Here is a 15,942-nt window from a genome sequence, read left to right as displayed (position 1 = left end):
TGTATCTGATTGTTTGCTATCTTGGAGAGGAGGGGAAGGAAGGGAAGGAGAAAAAAAATTGGAACTCAAAATCTTGCAAAAATGATTTTTGAAAATTATTTTGTAATTGGAAAAATAAAATAGTACCGAAATTTTAAGAATAAATAAATAGGTCAACATTTAAAAAGAAAAAAAGAAATGATAAATTGGAAGGAGTACTAGATTTAGAATTCAGGGGGCTTGAGTTCAAAGCCTAGTTCCACCACTTCCTACTTTCATGACCTTAGACTCTATCTCTCTGGGTCTCAGTTTCCTCATCTGTAAAGTGAAAACTGGATGGCCATGTTTTAGCCCAGTAATCTATGAAATGAGCTCATATCCCACGTCAGCCCCGCTACAATCTCAGTCACTAGAAGCAAATGACTTAATTTCTCTGAACCTCAATTTCTTTATCTGTAAAACAGAAAAGTAATAAGAGCTGAGAGACTTGAAAACTCTGATCAGCCCAGATGACCAATGGAGAACCATGCTAACCAAGTCCCAAAAGTAAATTAAAGTCAAGATGCAGAATGAGACATATATTTTTAGACACAGCCGATGGAGAGATTGTTTTGTGGGACTATGTTTGTTACAAGGCTTTGCTCTTTCTTTTCTTTTTTCCCCCTTGATGAGGGAGGAGGGAAAGAAGTAGGAGAGTTAGAAAATAAATGCCTGTTAACTGAAAAAAAATCAAAAAGTATTTATTAAGCATCTAACTGCAAGACCCTATGCTAATTGCTGAGAATATATAGAAAGATTAAAAAAAAAAAAAGATCCCAGTCCACCCTCAAAATGCTCATCATCTACAGATAAGATCTGCAAAAGATATTTTCGGGATAACTTGGAGGTAATCTTAGAGAGAAGTTCTAGGTTCTCTAGAATTCAAAAGATTCGGGAAAGACTTCACTTAGATTAGATGAGATTTTTAATTGGGTTCAAAGGAAGCCAGGTTCATGGCATGGGGGACAGCCAGAGAAAATCCCCAGAGCCGAGAGATGGAGAGTCTTGTCAATGGAAGAACCACGAGTCCAATGACTCTGGAGTGGAGAGTGGGAGTCTGGGAGGAACTCTGGAAATGTAGGAGAAGACCAGGTGTGATCAGCTTTAAAACAGGAGGAGTTGATATTTGATCTTGGAGGTCACAAGGAGACTCTGAAGGTGGTCTGAGGGAGAGGGTGACAAAGTTAGAGCTGGGCTCTAATAAGATCATTGTGGAGGACGGATAGGAATGGGGAGAGATTTGAGATGAGATTGTCCAGAAGACTGTCATGGTAATGATGGAGGGAGATGATGAACCTAATTTCTAACAGCAACAAAAAGAAGACTGGAAATATAGGAAGGGACTACCCTGAAGAATTTATGATGAAAAATGCTTCTCCATACCCGGAGAAGGAAGTGATTGTGTCAGAATACAGATCGAAGTATTCTCTCTTCTCTCTCTCTCTCTCTCTCTCTCTCTCTCTGTTTCTCTCTGTCTTTGTCTCTTTCTGTCTCTCTCCATCTCTCTCTATCTTTCTCTTTATTTTTAACTTAGTTTTTCTTGAGGGTTTTTATTTTCATTAGGGTGGGAGATCTATGTTTTCTTTCACAACTTGACTTTTATGGAGATGTTTTATATAATTTCACATGTGGTTTCTTAATTGGGATGGGGCTAAGGGAGAAAATCTGAAACTCAAAAATCTTAACAAATGTAAAAAATTGTTTTGAATGTAATGTGGGAAAATAAACTAAATTAATTAATTTAATTAAAAAAAAAGAAATATAGAAAGGGACCAGACAATGAAGGGTATTTAAAGCCAACAGAAGATAATAGAAAACAGAGAATGTCAAGTCTGGGAGGGGATTTAGAACAGGAGATGTCAGGGCTGGGAGGGGCCTTAGAACAAAGATTAGAAGAGCTGAGAGGGGTCTTAGAATAGAGAAGACTGGCCCTATTAACTATATTACCTTAGTGACCCAGACCTCTCTCAGAGGGTATGAATGCAGAACTAAATAAGTCCAGGAAGTTTCCTCTCTGAGAATTCTGAGCACCCAGGAAATCACATCCTGTAACAACTACAACAATACAAAAAGTCTGTCATCCCTACTCACAGGGTTGTTATAAGGCTCAAATAAGATGACTTCGAGCACTTTGACAAAGTTAATATTATAATTTATAAACAAAAGAGTCATATTGGGATGTGTGGTGGGGAGAGGGGATGGGATGAGGGGAAGAGGGAGACAGGGCTTAGGGTTATTTGATTAGGGAATCTTGAGAAAAATTTGTCTTTCCAGACTTTAAGTATCTCCTCTCCCTTGCACCAGGGTCAGAAATATGGAACCAGAGGGGCAAAAGAAATGGGGTTGCAGCTGGATGGAGCAGTGGGTAGAACAATACTCAGTGACGGGAAAACCTGAATTCCAGTGTTGCCTCAGATACCTACTAGGTGGGTGACCCTGAGAAGGCACCCTCTCAATCTCAGGTTCTTCATCTGTAAAATGGGAATAATGGCACTCATTTCACAGCATTATGAAGATCAAATGAGTTAATACAGATAAAAGCATTTTAATAAATGTTAAATATTGCTCATCAATTGGAGAATGGCTGAATAAATTGTGGTATATGAATATTATCGAATATTATTGTTCTGTAAGAAAGGACCAGCAGGATGATTTCAGAAAGGCCTGGAGAGACTTACATGAACTGATGCTGAGTGAGATGAACAGGACCAGAAGTTCATTATATACTTCAACAACAATACTATATGATAATCAGTTCTGATGGACGTGGCCCTCTTAAACATTGAGATGAACCAAATCAGTTCCAGTGGAGCAGGAATGAACTGAACCAGCTACACCCAGCGAAAGAACTATGGGAGATGACTATGAACCACTGCATAGAATTCCCAATCCCTCTATTTTTGTCCTCCTGCATTTTTTATTTTCTTCACAGGCTAATTGTACACTATTTCAAAGTCCAATTCTTTTTGTACAAAAAAATAACTGTTTGGACATGTATACATATATTGTATTTAATTTATACTTTAACATATTTAACATGTATTGGTCTACCTGCCATCTGGGGGAGGAGGGGGGAAGGAGGGGAAAAATTGGAACAAAAGGTTTGGCAATTGTCAATGCTGAAAAATTACCCATACATGTATCTTGTAAATAAAAAGCTATAATAAAAAAAGAAAAAAAAAAAGAAATGTTAGATATTGCTATTGACATCCTCACATAGAGAGCTGAAGGTCAATTCATCATCTAGGCCAAGGGGAGTGTCAAGGACCTCTTGGGCAGCCCGATGAAGCTCATTAACTCCTTCTCTGAGTGTTTTTATATATACAAAATAAAATACAAAAGATTGAAAAGAAAACCAATTATATTGAGATGGTTAGGAAATTATTATTTTTTAAAAATTAGATCTCCTTCTTAAGAACTTTTAATTCTAATCCAGTTCTCTTATTTTCCAGATGGAACTCGGAGAGATTAAAGCACTTGTCTGAAGTCACAATGAATAAGTGATAGATTTTGGACAAGAATCCAGATCAGAAAATTAATGTAGAATCATAGATTAAAAGCTAGAGTCCAACCCCCTTCTTTTACAGATGAGGAAACTGAGGTCCAGAAAAAGGAAATGACATCTACAATGCTCAGCTAGTAACTGCCAGAGGCAAGAATTACATCAAATGGTGCAGTACCCAGAGCATTGGGACTGGAGTCAGGAGGATCTAGGTTCAAATCTATTCTCAGCCACTTATTAGTTGTATGACCTTGGGTAAGTCACTTTACCCTGTTCGCCTCAGTTTTCCCATCTGTAAAATGAATTGGAAAGGAAATGGTGATCCATTACAGTATCTTTTCCAAGAAAACCCTATATGGGGTCACAAAGAATGGGACACGACTGGAAAACAATGGAACAATATTGATGAAACATGCTACTCACCTCCTGATAAAGGGAAAAAAGATTCAAAATGCAGAATGAGACACACTCACTTATTATTTTATTCTTGGCCAATGTGGAAATTTGCTTTGCTGTACCATTCATGTAGCAAGGGAGTTGTTTCATTCCCAGTGGGGTGGGCAATGGGAAGGAAAGAGGACATATTATTGTTCATAGGAAAAAAAATAATTCTAAATAAAGAGATAAATAAATGAACTGTGCCCGCCCAACCCAGTATAGTGCTCTGCATATAGTAGATGCTTCATAAATGTTTGATGTTTTTTAATTGTCAAGGATTCTCTCTTCCTCCTCATTCCCCTCCCCCTTTACCTCTCCAGGGGATTCTAGGCTATCTCATTGCCATCATTCATAGCCTATGGGGAATTCTACAAACTTCCAGCTCCTAGTGAGAATGACTTTCATTTGTTCTGGACTTTTATTTTGAATCCTAGGAATGTCAGGGCTGGGGGGTCCTTGGATAAGAAAATATCCTCTAAAGGAGGGACCTTGGAAAAGAGCTGACCCATGTAGGAGGGAACTTAGAGACTTAAAACCAGAACTGGCCCTATCACCCATCTAGCAGCCCATTTCTCTTATGTAATGGAGGAGGAATCTGAGACCTAGAGAAATTATTTTCTGAAGGTCACACAGCAAGTTGAGCATTATAGAGGCTGATCTTCCTATTACAGGTGGAATCAACAGAACCTCCACCATGAATTTAGAGCCAAGAGGAATGTCAGTCATCTAGTCCAGCCTTAATTTTCATAAAGGAAGAACTGACAGGTTAAGGCACACAGGTACTGATTTTTAAAAAATAGTAACAGCTTTTCATTTTCAAAATACATGTAAAGATAATTTTCAAAACTACTGATTGAGGTAGAATTCGAATCCAAGTTTTCCGGACTTCCAAATCTGGCATCCTATCCCCCAGTCACCTACCTGGGACTCAGCAGGAACTGAATGAATATTTGCTCAATGAGTTCCACTTCCCAACCACACCCAGGGTGGACCAAATTCCCTGCCCAGAGTATTCTGTCTGCAAAATCCTGAGCTCCACCACCAGACCTTCATTTTGGTGAGGGGAAGATTAAGCAAAGATCAATGTGTGAATTGTCATAAGAGTCAGAAAGGCTTTTATGGCTTCTGGTCCTTTTAATTGTTCAGTTATTTCTAACTCTTCATTACCTCATTTGGAGTTTTCTTGGGAAAGAGACTGGAGCAGTTGGCCATTTCCTTCTCCAGCTTATTTTACTGATGAGGAAACTGAGGCAAACAAGGTGAAGTGATATATTACACAGCAATAAATCTGAGACTGGATTTGAACTCATAAAGAGGAGTCTTCTTAACCACAAAACCAGTGTACCACCAAGCTACCTCAATTCCTCTTCTACTTCTCCTCCCTTTCCTCTGATTTCCCTTATTATATGAGATAAATTTCCCTTTTTTTCTCTTTCCCTCCCTACTGTGTACTTCCCTTCCTTTTCCATTCTTTTAAGATCAGGAATCAACCCCAGTCTTTCTGGCTGATATTATACCTAAGTCCTCTTTGCAGATGATATGATTGTATATTTAGAGAACCCTAGAAAATCAACTGAAAAGCTACTAGAAACATTCACAGCTTTAGCAAAATTGCAGGATACAAATAAATCCATATAAATCATCAACATTTTTGTATGATATACTTAAGTCAAGAGGGATATCCTGCTCTTGGGGCACCCCACAACATAAATGCTCTCCTTTTCAGATCATGAATTATCATAATTATGTGTGATAAAGAGTTGTGGAAAGATAAACTAAAAATTAATTGGAAACTAAACAATCTAATCTTATAGACTGAGTGGAGTGGATCAAGCAACAAATCATAGAAACTATCAATAATTTCATCAAAAGAATGACAATGAGAGACAGCATATAAAAACTTATCGAATGTAGCCAAAGCATTTCTTAAAGGAAATTTTATATCTCTAAATGTTTACATAAATAAAAGAGAGAAAAAGGAGATCAATGAACTGGGCATAAAACTAAAAAAGCTAAAAAAAGAACAAATTAAAAATCTCCAATTTAATACTAAATTAGAAATGAATTAATAAAAATTAATTAAATTGAAAGTAAGAAAACTGTTGAATCAATGTAAATGCTCCACTGAACAGCATTGAAAGTCAACTTACTTTAATTCAGCAAACTCACCAAGAAATTTTAACTAGGATATGGAATATAGATAAGCCACTATCATCAGAATGGTGGCATATTATTGTTGAGCCAATGTGGATACTACTAGCCTGGATTTTAGGTAATAAATAAATATGCATTAGTGTACATTTATGCATATTTTTCCTTGTTTTGCAGCATTGCAGCTACTGTTTAAAATAAAAAAAAAACTGATAATAAGGTTGACAAGAGATAGATGAGTTATTTCCTCACATTAAAATGAATGTAAGTAGTTCATCTTTGTTTAGTTTATCATTGCTTTTTCATGTTTATATTTTTATGTTTCTTTTAACTTTTGTGTTTGACCTTCCCATTTCTCTGCAGTTCTGGTCTTTTCATTAGGAATGCTTGGAAGCTCGCTCTTTTATTAAGAGTTTATTTTTTCCCAGTTGGATTATATTCAGTTTGGTTGTAAGCCTGGATCCTTTGCTTTTTGGCATATCCCATTCCAAGATTGCTGTTCCTTTATAGTGATGGCTGTTAAATTGTATGCAATTTCTACTGTGGCTCCTCAGTTCTTAAATTCTTTTTCTTTTTTTCAGACTGTTTGCAGTATTTTTTTCTTTGACCTAGAACCTCTGAATTTGGGCTAAAATGTTCCTAGGAATTTTCATTTGAGGATTTCTTCCAGGATATAACTGGTAGATTCTATTTCTACTTTGCTCTCTGGTTCTAAGAGATATGGACAATTTTCTTTTAATATTTCTTGAAAAAGGATGTCTAGACTCCATTTTTTTTTTTTTGCTTCTTTGTTTTTTGGCTTTTCAGAAAGCCTGTTTTTCCTCTTCAATCTATATTCTAGGCCAGTTTTTTTTTTTTTTTTTTTTTGTCATGAAATGAGCATACATTTTCTTCTGTTTCTTCGGTCTTTGCGCTTAAAAAATTTCTTGTCATTTCATGACACTATTTGGGGCCATTCTAATTTTCAGGGAATTTGTTGCTTGAGCAAGGTTTTATACCTTTTGGGTCAAATTGCAAATTCATGTTTGAATTCTTTCTTCCATAACTCTTGTTTCTTTTCCATTTTTCTCTCTTTAGTGCTTCTGTTCCATTTACAAAAAAAAACATGTAAAGCTCTTTCTCTCTCAAAACATTTAAAACTCTTTCTCTCTCTCTCTTTATCTCTTCCAGGGACTCTAACTGGGCCCATACTGTTTTTTTTCCTGAGGCTTTGCGTATAGATGTTTTGGAGTTATTCTCTTTGTGTCCTGAGTGTTTCTGTTACAAGACCTTTTTAAACTGGAGTTCTTTGTTTTGTTTGCTCATTTTTTCAGCCTATTTGATGTTAGATCTGAACTCTGCACATCTGGAGGGAACTTCTGGGCTGGTCCTGTGATGCTTTCTTGGGGGTATTGTTATTCTCGGCTCTCAGGGGCAGTTCAATCTGTGCACCACAAGCTTTCAGTTGTTTCCAAAGTGGACTGATCCAGGGTACAATCAGCTTGCTTTCCCTTCTTATCTGAGCTCTTCAAGTTCCTGGTTTTGGCTCTGGGCAACAGTAGATTGCTGATGAATCATTAACAAACTGGAAAGTTCTCTTGATTTGGAGTCCCAGAATTGTATTCTTTCTTTGGTCTAGAATTTCTGCCCTGGTTATTCCTCTACAGGCTTCTGATTAGGCCAGAAGATGATTCTGTTCCACTCCTGAGGTCTGAGCCACGCCACCACTTCTTGCTTCTATATGACTAGAAATTGGGACAGCTCCCTACCTAAGAATCCCCATTCTGCCCAGGATCTGTGACCCAGAAGTGGGATAATAAGCAACAAAGCTTCCTATTGGCACTTGCTTCCACAACCCAGACTAGGTCATACTCTTGTATGAGCCTGGGATCTCATCTTAGCTCTGGACACAGTCCTTGGGGGCAAGAATGTTCTGTAGTGCTCTCCTGGGTAGACTTCTTTCCCAGTTTGTACAGATTTCTTTATCTCCCTGTGTCAACCTGGACTGGGAAATGATCCATTGTGACCTATTTTGTTCAATATTTCCCAATTACATGTAAATTTTTTAACATTAATTTTAAAAATGTTGAGTTCCAAATTCTTTTCTTTCTTCTCACTCCTCCCTTACCCCTTGAGAAGGCAAGCAATATGATAGTGATCATATTTGAGGTCATGCAAAAAATATTTCCATATTAGCCATGATGCATATACACACACACATAAAGTAAAAAAAAAAAAGTGTGCTTTAATCTGCACTGTTAAAGTTCATTTTTCTTACTGAAAGTTAATGGCATTTTTCTTTTTTTTTAATTATTAAAGCTTTTTATTTACAAGACATATGCGTGGGTAATTTTTCAACACTGACCCTTGCAAAATCTTCTGTTCCAACTTTCCCCTCTTTCCTCCCACCCTCTTCCCTAGATGGCATTTTTCAATATGTGTCCTTAGAAATTGTCATGGATCATTGTCTTGATCAGAATAGCTCAGTCTTTCACAATTGATCATCATTACAATATTGTGTTTCTGTTCTCCTGGTTCTGTTCATTTCACTTTGCTTAAGTTCATAGAAGACTTCCCAGTTTTTTCTGAAACCATCTTACTTGTTATTCCTTATTTGTTGTTCTTGTTCAGTTATTTCAATCAGGGATCCCATTTGGACAAAGATATTGGAGCAGTTTGCCATTTCCTTCTCCAGCTCATTTTTCAAATGAGAAATTGAGTCAAACAGGGTTAAGTGACTTGCCCACAGTCTCACAGCTAGTAAATATCTGAGGTCAGATTTGAACTTCGAAAGATAAGTATTCCTGATTCCAAGTTCAGTGCTCTAACCACTGCACAGCCTAGCTGCCTTCCATTTCTTACAGCACAGTAATGTTCTCTCACAATCATATATCATAATTTGTCCAGCCATTCCCCAATTGATGGACATCCCCTTGATATCCAATTTTTTGCTACTACAAAAAAGACCTGTTATTAATATTTTGTGCAAATAGGTCTCTTTCCCTTAAAAAAAAAAATCTCTTTGACAGACCTAGTAGTGGTATTGCTGGCTCCTTGGACAAAGTTCCTAATTATTTTCAAGTGGTTGATCAGTTCACAACTCCAGTGTCCCAGTGTTTTCACAATCCTTCCTGCATTTGTCAATTTTCTTTTCTGTCATATTAGCCAATCTGATAGGTGGTAATTCAGAGTTTTTTTAAATTTGCATTTCTCTAATCAGTAGTGACTTAAAGCATTTTTATGTGATTATTGATAGTCTTGATTTCTTCTTCTGAAAACTGCCTTTTCACTTCCTTTGCCCACTTATCAATTGCAGAATAACTTGGGGATTTTTGTGTGAATTTGAATCAGTTCTTTATATATTTGAGAAATAAGGCATTTATCAGAAAGACTTGATTTAAATTTCTTGGATTTCCCAAGCAGGATTTGCTCTGGTGCATTTTCTAGAGAGATCTGTTTGGAGAAATTTGTTGTGGGGGAGAAGGGGGAAGGTTTGTACTGCTACATAGTCGTTTTGCTTACTATATACCTTCTTTCATGGATCTTCTAGTCTAGGAAGAGCATAAGATAAAAATGCAAAAAAAATCTATAAAGAGATAATTGCATTAAAGAAGTGTGGAATAGAGTATTGGGTGTAGGCTAAGAGGAAACGTCTTATCAACCTTGAGGAAGGAATGGTGTTTAATCTGGCTATAAACTTAGGTAGGGCTTTGATTGGACAGTGGTTAGAGAACTAAACATAGAATCAGGAAGATTTAGTTTAAATCTGGCTTCAGATACTCACTAACTCTGTGATCCTGAGTAAGTTACTTCACCTCCCTTTGCCTTACTCCACTGGAGGAAGAAATGGCAAACCATTCCAGTATCCTTGCCAAGAAAATCCCACAGTGTGTTCCACAGGATCATGAATAGTTAGATATAACAAGGGATTCAATAGGCAAGAAAGAGGTGAATTGAATCCACCTACAGGAAGAAGAGAGGGGGAGAAGGAAAAAAGGAAGGAGGGAAGGAAGGAAGGGAGGAGAAAGAAGAAAAGAAGGGAAGGAAGAAGAGGAAGAGAGGGAGAGAAAATGAAGAGAAGAATGGAGAGAGGAAGGAAAGAAAGAAAAAAGGAGAGAGGGAAGAAAGGAGGGAAAGAGAGGGGGAAGGAGAAAGAAAAGGAAAAAAGAAATGAAGGGAAGGAAGAAGAGAGGAAAGAAGAAAGGAAGGGAGAGAAAGAGAAGGAAGGAAACAAAGAAGAAAGGAAAGGAGAGAGGGAAGATGGAAGGAAGGAAAGAAGGAAGGATGGATGTAATCAATGCTTGTTGACTTTCCTTGGAAAGTTGGTCCTTGAGGACAGGGATCCCCGTTTATGTGCTTAGCATAGTAGCCGGCATTTACTAAGTACTTAAAATTTTGTCAGAGAATGTGAAGTTCCTGGAGATTGTATTAAGTATCTGAGGTCGTATCTGAATTCGGGTCCTCCTAATTCCAGGTTTGGTACTCTATCTACTGCGCCATCTAGCTGTCCCAAGATCTAATATTAATGGAATTGTAAACTCCTGGAAGTTTAGGGATCCTATTGTTATATTCAAATAACAAAAAGCCTGGCCCGTAATAGGCACTCGTGGTTTTTTGTTTTTTGACTGTTTTCTTTTCAACAATAGCTGATTTCTTTTATTCAGCTTTAAAAGGGCTTTTAAAATAGACATAATTTTGTTCTATTTTCACAAGCTGGTGAGATAAGGTACCATTAGCATCCCCATTTGACTTCCCGGGGTCACACTCATTAGGTTCCTCTGTCAAAAGAGACTGAGCTTCGGAAAGGCTCTAAGGTCCCTCTTGGGAGTGTAGCCACCCATCAGCCCCAGGGTCCCCTCCGGATGCGGCTCCTTTTCCAGACACTTCGGTCCTGGATGCCCGGGATGCTTTATCTCCTGTCTTTTATTTTCTCCGATTTCCTCCAAAAGTCGGCTCGCGTCCCAGCTGCCGCAGGAGGCCTTTCCTGTCACCCAGATGTTTCTGCCCCGCCTCGGAAATCACCTTCCAGTTCACACTTTGTATTTTGTTTGCACAGAGTCGTTTGCATAGTTGTCACCCCAGTTGGAACGGGAGGTTGGCTGAGGACGCGGACCGAGTTTTTTGGCCGTCTTGGTCACCCAGCGCTTAGGACGCGTGCTTGGCACGTAGTAGGCACTTTATAAATCCTGTTGACACACTAATCGCACTTCAGACTGGGGCTCCCAGAAGAAACAGGAGCTCGGAGTGGGCAGCCTGGCAGGACCTTTACTCTGGTTCCCTGAAGCGGGGTGCGCCCGGGCCGCCAGCTTCCCTCCTGGGATAAGGGATCGGCTTGCTCTGGGCGGATCCAGGGCAGGGCTGGAAGCCTGGAGAAAAACCGGGAGGAGGGAGGAGGGAGGAGGGAGGAGGGAGGAGGGAGGAGGGAGGAGGGGAGCGGAGGCGGGCCCGTCAGCCGGGCCCCTCCCCTCCCAGGGCTGGCTCCGCACCTAACTGGCCCGGGGCGAGCCTTGTCCGGCTCGGTGACCGCCCCCCAGCTAGAAGAGGAAGTTGAGAGAAGTAGGGCCCGGAGCATCTCTGCGGAGGGAGACGGGAGGCCCGGCCGACGGATGGACGCCCGGAGCGGCCAGCCTGCGGCGGGGCGGCGCGGGGCGGCGGAGAGGGAGTGAGGGGCGCGTGGAGAGGCCCTGGGCGCTAGCCTCCCGGGCTGGGCGGGGGCGACCCGAGCCTCCCGGCCCGGGGCAAGTCCGACGGCTCCGCCCCCAGCCCCGGCAGCTCGGTGCCAAGAGCGCGGAGCGCTGGGCTCCCCGGGGCCGCCCGCGGGTGCCCGCCTGCCTCGGGACCAGACCTCCGGCGCCCAGGAGTCAGGATGCCCGGCGGCGGCGCGCTCGCGGCTCTCCCCCTGCTGCTGCTGCTGCTGCTGCTGCTGCTCTGCGAGCGGTCGTGCCCGAGCCGCGCCCCCCCAGGTACCGGGCCAGGGAGGGGGGAGCCGGGCGCGCTCGCCCGGCAGGAAGGGCTGAGCTTCCCAAGCCCTGGCTCGGGCAAGGCCAGGAAGGGCCGCGCCGGGCGGGACGGGACGGGACGGGGGGGGGACCCTGCCGCCGCCCCTCTCCCCGGCTTCCTGTCCTCGCCGCGCCTCCAGGAGCCGCAGCCGTCCCGGGGGACCCGGGGCTCCGAGGGGAGGCTCCCCGCCCCCGCCCCCCGTCCTGCTGCGTTTCCGGAGGGTGATACTGACAGCCCCGCCGCCCTGGGACATCGCCCGGGCCGAAGGCGGCCGAGCGTCCCTGCGTCCTCCCGCGCTGGCCAGTTACGGTCCCGGGGAAACGCGAGCATTTCCAGACACGCCCCCCTGACCTCAGCCCCTGCGCCCCTCCCCCCTCCCCTCCGCGCTTCGGGTCTGGGGGGCCTCGCCCCCGGCTCTTCTGGGAGCTTTATTTAGCGCCCAGGTTCTGATCAGAGCCGGAAGGGGCCTTAGAGGTCATTTAGCGCCGGGCTCCTTAAACCTGTCCCACACGTGACTCCCGGGAAACTTTTACACGACTTGTATCATTTATTGATCCGAAACCACAATTTCGCGCCCCCACATTCAGTCCCCGGGTCTGCGCCCGCCGCTCAGGAACCGGGGATTTAGTCCAGTCCCTGGAGCTGACGGCTGAGCAAACTGAGGCCGGAGTGGGAAGCGAGCTAGCGGCAAAACCCCGGCCCCCGCGTCAGTGTCCTTTCCCTTAATCCCGACGTTCTGAAATAGAATCTTTTTCCTCCTGGAGAGGAGAGTTTTGCAGTCAAGCTGAAACCAAACCCAGCTTCTCACAAGACAGACAGTACAGAGAGGAAGCTGGGAGGGTCGGAGAGGGAAAAAAGCGCTCTCTTCCCACGGCTCCCTGCCCGTCACCTCCCCAGAATTTAGGAGGCTTTGGAGGACGTCTGGTTCAGTTGTCGTCTGACTCTGAGCGCCTGTTTATCCTCTGCCAGCCCCGGATTCCCACTCGGGAAGATGGCATGGAAATAGTCACGACCCCTAAGCCGCAAAGTCCTCTAGAGATGGGGTGTTAGGCTCGCTCGTTTCCTGTGCTGTGATTTTTAGAGTGTTTTTCTAACTAGCAGGTGACTGGGCAAACCACTTCTCTCAGGGGCTCAGTTTCCTCATCTGTAAAATGGAGTCGAACTCAATTTTCTCTCAGTTTTCTTCTAGCTTTTAGAGTGTGATAGTACATTTCTCATGTGTCCTGTCCCTATTTAAAAAGGATGGAATTGATTGGCAGATGAATTGTTTTCAGTATGAAGGCACACAGCTGCCAAGTGTTTGAAGTAAGATTTGAATCCAGATCTCCTCTGACTCTCAAAGATCATCATACCAACTGTCTTAAAAAAAAATTTAATAAAAATGGGGCTGCTAGGGGGTGCAGTGGATAGAGCACCAGCCCTGAAGTCAGGAAGACTTAAGTTCAAATCTGGCCTCAGACACTTAACACTTCCTGGCTGTGTGATTCTGGGCAAGTCACTGAACCCCAATTGTCTCAGCCAAATAAAAAATAAAAAAATAAAAAAAATAAAAATTGTTCTTTCTTTAACATTCATTTAAAAATTGTTGAGTTCTGCATTCTCTGGCTTGCCTCTCCTCCACCCTCACTGAGAAAGCAAGGAATATGCTATCACTTACATGCCCAACTGCCTCGATCAAAATGGTGATAACCCCTCCTGGGGGCACTAGGAGGAGAGAGATGAAAACTGAGCCCTAAGAAGCCTGGTCCGGTAGGTTGATCTGATGCAAAATAGTCAGTTCAGTTCAAGTATCATTTATTAAGTTTATACACTGAAGGGCTGCTGGGTGGTACACTGAATAGAGCACTAGACCTGAAATCAGGAAGACTGATCTTTCTGAATTCAAATCTGGCCTCAGGCACTTACTAGCTGTGTGCAAGTCACTTTATCCTGCTTGCCTCAGTTTCCTCATCTGTAAAATGAAGAAGGAAATGGCCCATCACTGCAATATTTCTATCCAGAAAAGTTGGATGGGAGCTGTCATGAGGGCGCACACATATACGTAATACGTATTTAATAAACACTCATGTATATAGGTATATATAAGTACTTTTAATCCTTTAAAGATATATATATATATAGTTGTACTTTATATAATACTCTCTATAAATCCTAGCTGCTATTATTATTCTCATCCTCATCATTATCATTATTATTATAATATCTTGTTCTGCTACTTACTAGCTGCCTAGTAAGCTATAAAACTGACTCTGTGATGCTTTGGGAGAACGCATTTGGATGCAAGACTTCTCACCAGAATTGTCTGGTTTCTATGACCCTAGAGCTGGACAGTACCTTCTAGGTCATCTAGATGCACTTAGGATCATAGTACTGAAGCCTCAAGGGCTTTAGAGGCTAACTAGTCAAACCTTTATTTTTAGCAGAAGAGGAAATTGAGGCACAGAGAAGTTAATGAATTTTTGCCAAGGTCACACATGAAATCATAGATTTAGAGCTAGAGGACCTCAGAGACCATCTATTTTGACAAAAGGGGAAGCCGAGACCCAGGAGATTAATTTATCTCCCAAGGTCACACAGCTAGTGACAGCAGTTCTTCTGACTCCTCATTCAGTGCAGTTTCCACCTTATCATGATCTTCCCCACCCTGGTCACTTCTGAGAATTCCTTCCTGGCTTTAACCCCACTGTGTCCTATCAATTTAGGGATCACTGTGATTAAAGTCTTAATGTTTCTCTTTGAGTCTCTCTGCTTAAACCAGAGCTTATTCTAGGTACCTAGAAAACCTCCCAGGAGGTTCTAGCTTCAGGGCACTCGATAAAGGATTCTTAATCTCCTTGTGTGTCCTGGACCCCTTGGGCAGCAAGCAGCCTGCTGAAGACTCCTGACCCCTTTAGTCTGTGTATGTAAATGCACAAAATAAAATACACAGGATTACAAGGGACACTCTGCACCATCCAGCTGCCCTTCAGTCTATGCAGTAGCTACTTAATAAATGCTTGTTGAATAGAATTTAATATTCTGAATCACTTTCAATCTACCAGACTGGGCTTTAATTTAAAAAAAAAGTTTACAGGCCTCAAGTTAACGGGACTAGTCCAGTTGTTTCAATTTACAGATAAAACAAGGCTAGTGAGGCTAGAAAGAACTTGAACTCTAGGAATCAGGTACTCTGATTCCAGAGTCAGGTCTTTCCTTTGCACTTTTTCTGCCCTAAATTTAAGAGAAGACACTGTTTTCTTTTTTATCTCTATATACCCAGTGTTTAGCCTGACATTCAGTAGTTGCTTAATAATTGCATTAATTAATAAATAAATTAGATTGGGTTGACATGGCCTGAAAGGTCCTATCCTACCAAACTGGAGAGACTTTGAGTGTGATTATGCTGAGACCCATTCTAGCTCTGAACAAAGAGGTTCATTACCCCGAGACTGACCCTTAGGAAAAAACAAAACAAATGAAAATAAAATAAATTAACACCCCTCCCTTTTTTCTGCCACAGAAACTCAAGATTACCTACAAAAGAGTGGAGGGATTTTCATCTGCATGCAATTTTCTCACAAACCTCTGTCAAATTGCTATTCCTAAAACTTTGTTTTGACCATGTTTCTCTCGTGCTCAGTAAATTCCCATGGCTCCCTATTGTCAGTTTATAGGACAAAGTACAAACTCCTTTGGTTGGTATTTGAAACCTTGCACAATCTGGCTGCATTCTCCTTTTCCAGATCGCTTCCCTCCATGCCAATGTCCACTGAGCCACCTAGCTGCCCCTCTTTACGAGTTTCTGTTCCATTCATCCTGTGGGTATTTTGCAAAGCTCAAAGCATTATAGAAATGAGTTCATTCCTGACAAGTAA

At 41.9% G+C, this 15,942-nt stretch overlaps 1 protein-coding gene across 2 annotated transcripts in view; it reads left to right on the top strand.

Moving 5' to 3' along the window:
* Positions 1-11,611: 11,611 nt before the first annotated feature.
* Positions 11,612-15,942, top strand: part of VSIG10 (V-set and immunoglobulin domain containing 10) — a 30,935-nt gene continuing 26,604 nt past the window's right edge. Inside the window, exon 1 of one of the 2 annotated variants that reach the window (XM_031948686.1) lies at positions 11,612-12,051. In XM_031948686.1, the coding sequence (XP_031804546.1) occupies positions 11,955-12,051 (97 nt within the window). In that variant the 5' untranslated portion in view covers positions 11,612-11,954. The remainder of the gene's footprint in view (positions 12,052-15,942) is intronic. The other variant, XM_031948685.1, reaches the window with a different exon arrangement.

Source organism: Sarcophilus harrisii, chromosome 1, assembly GCF_902635505.1.
Source record: "Sarcophilus harrisii chromosome 1, mSarHar1.11, whole genome shotgun sequence".
Classification (NCBI taxonomy): Eukaryota; Metazoa; Chordata; class Mammalia; order Dasyuromorphia; family Dasyuridae; genus Sarcophilus; species Sarcophilus harrisii.
The sequence above is the reverse complement of the archived record's forward strand: the minus strand, read 5'-3'. Positions and strand labels throughout refer to the sequence as shown.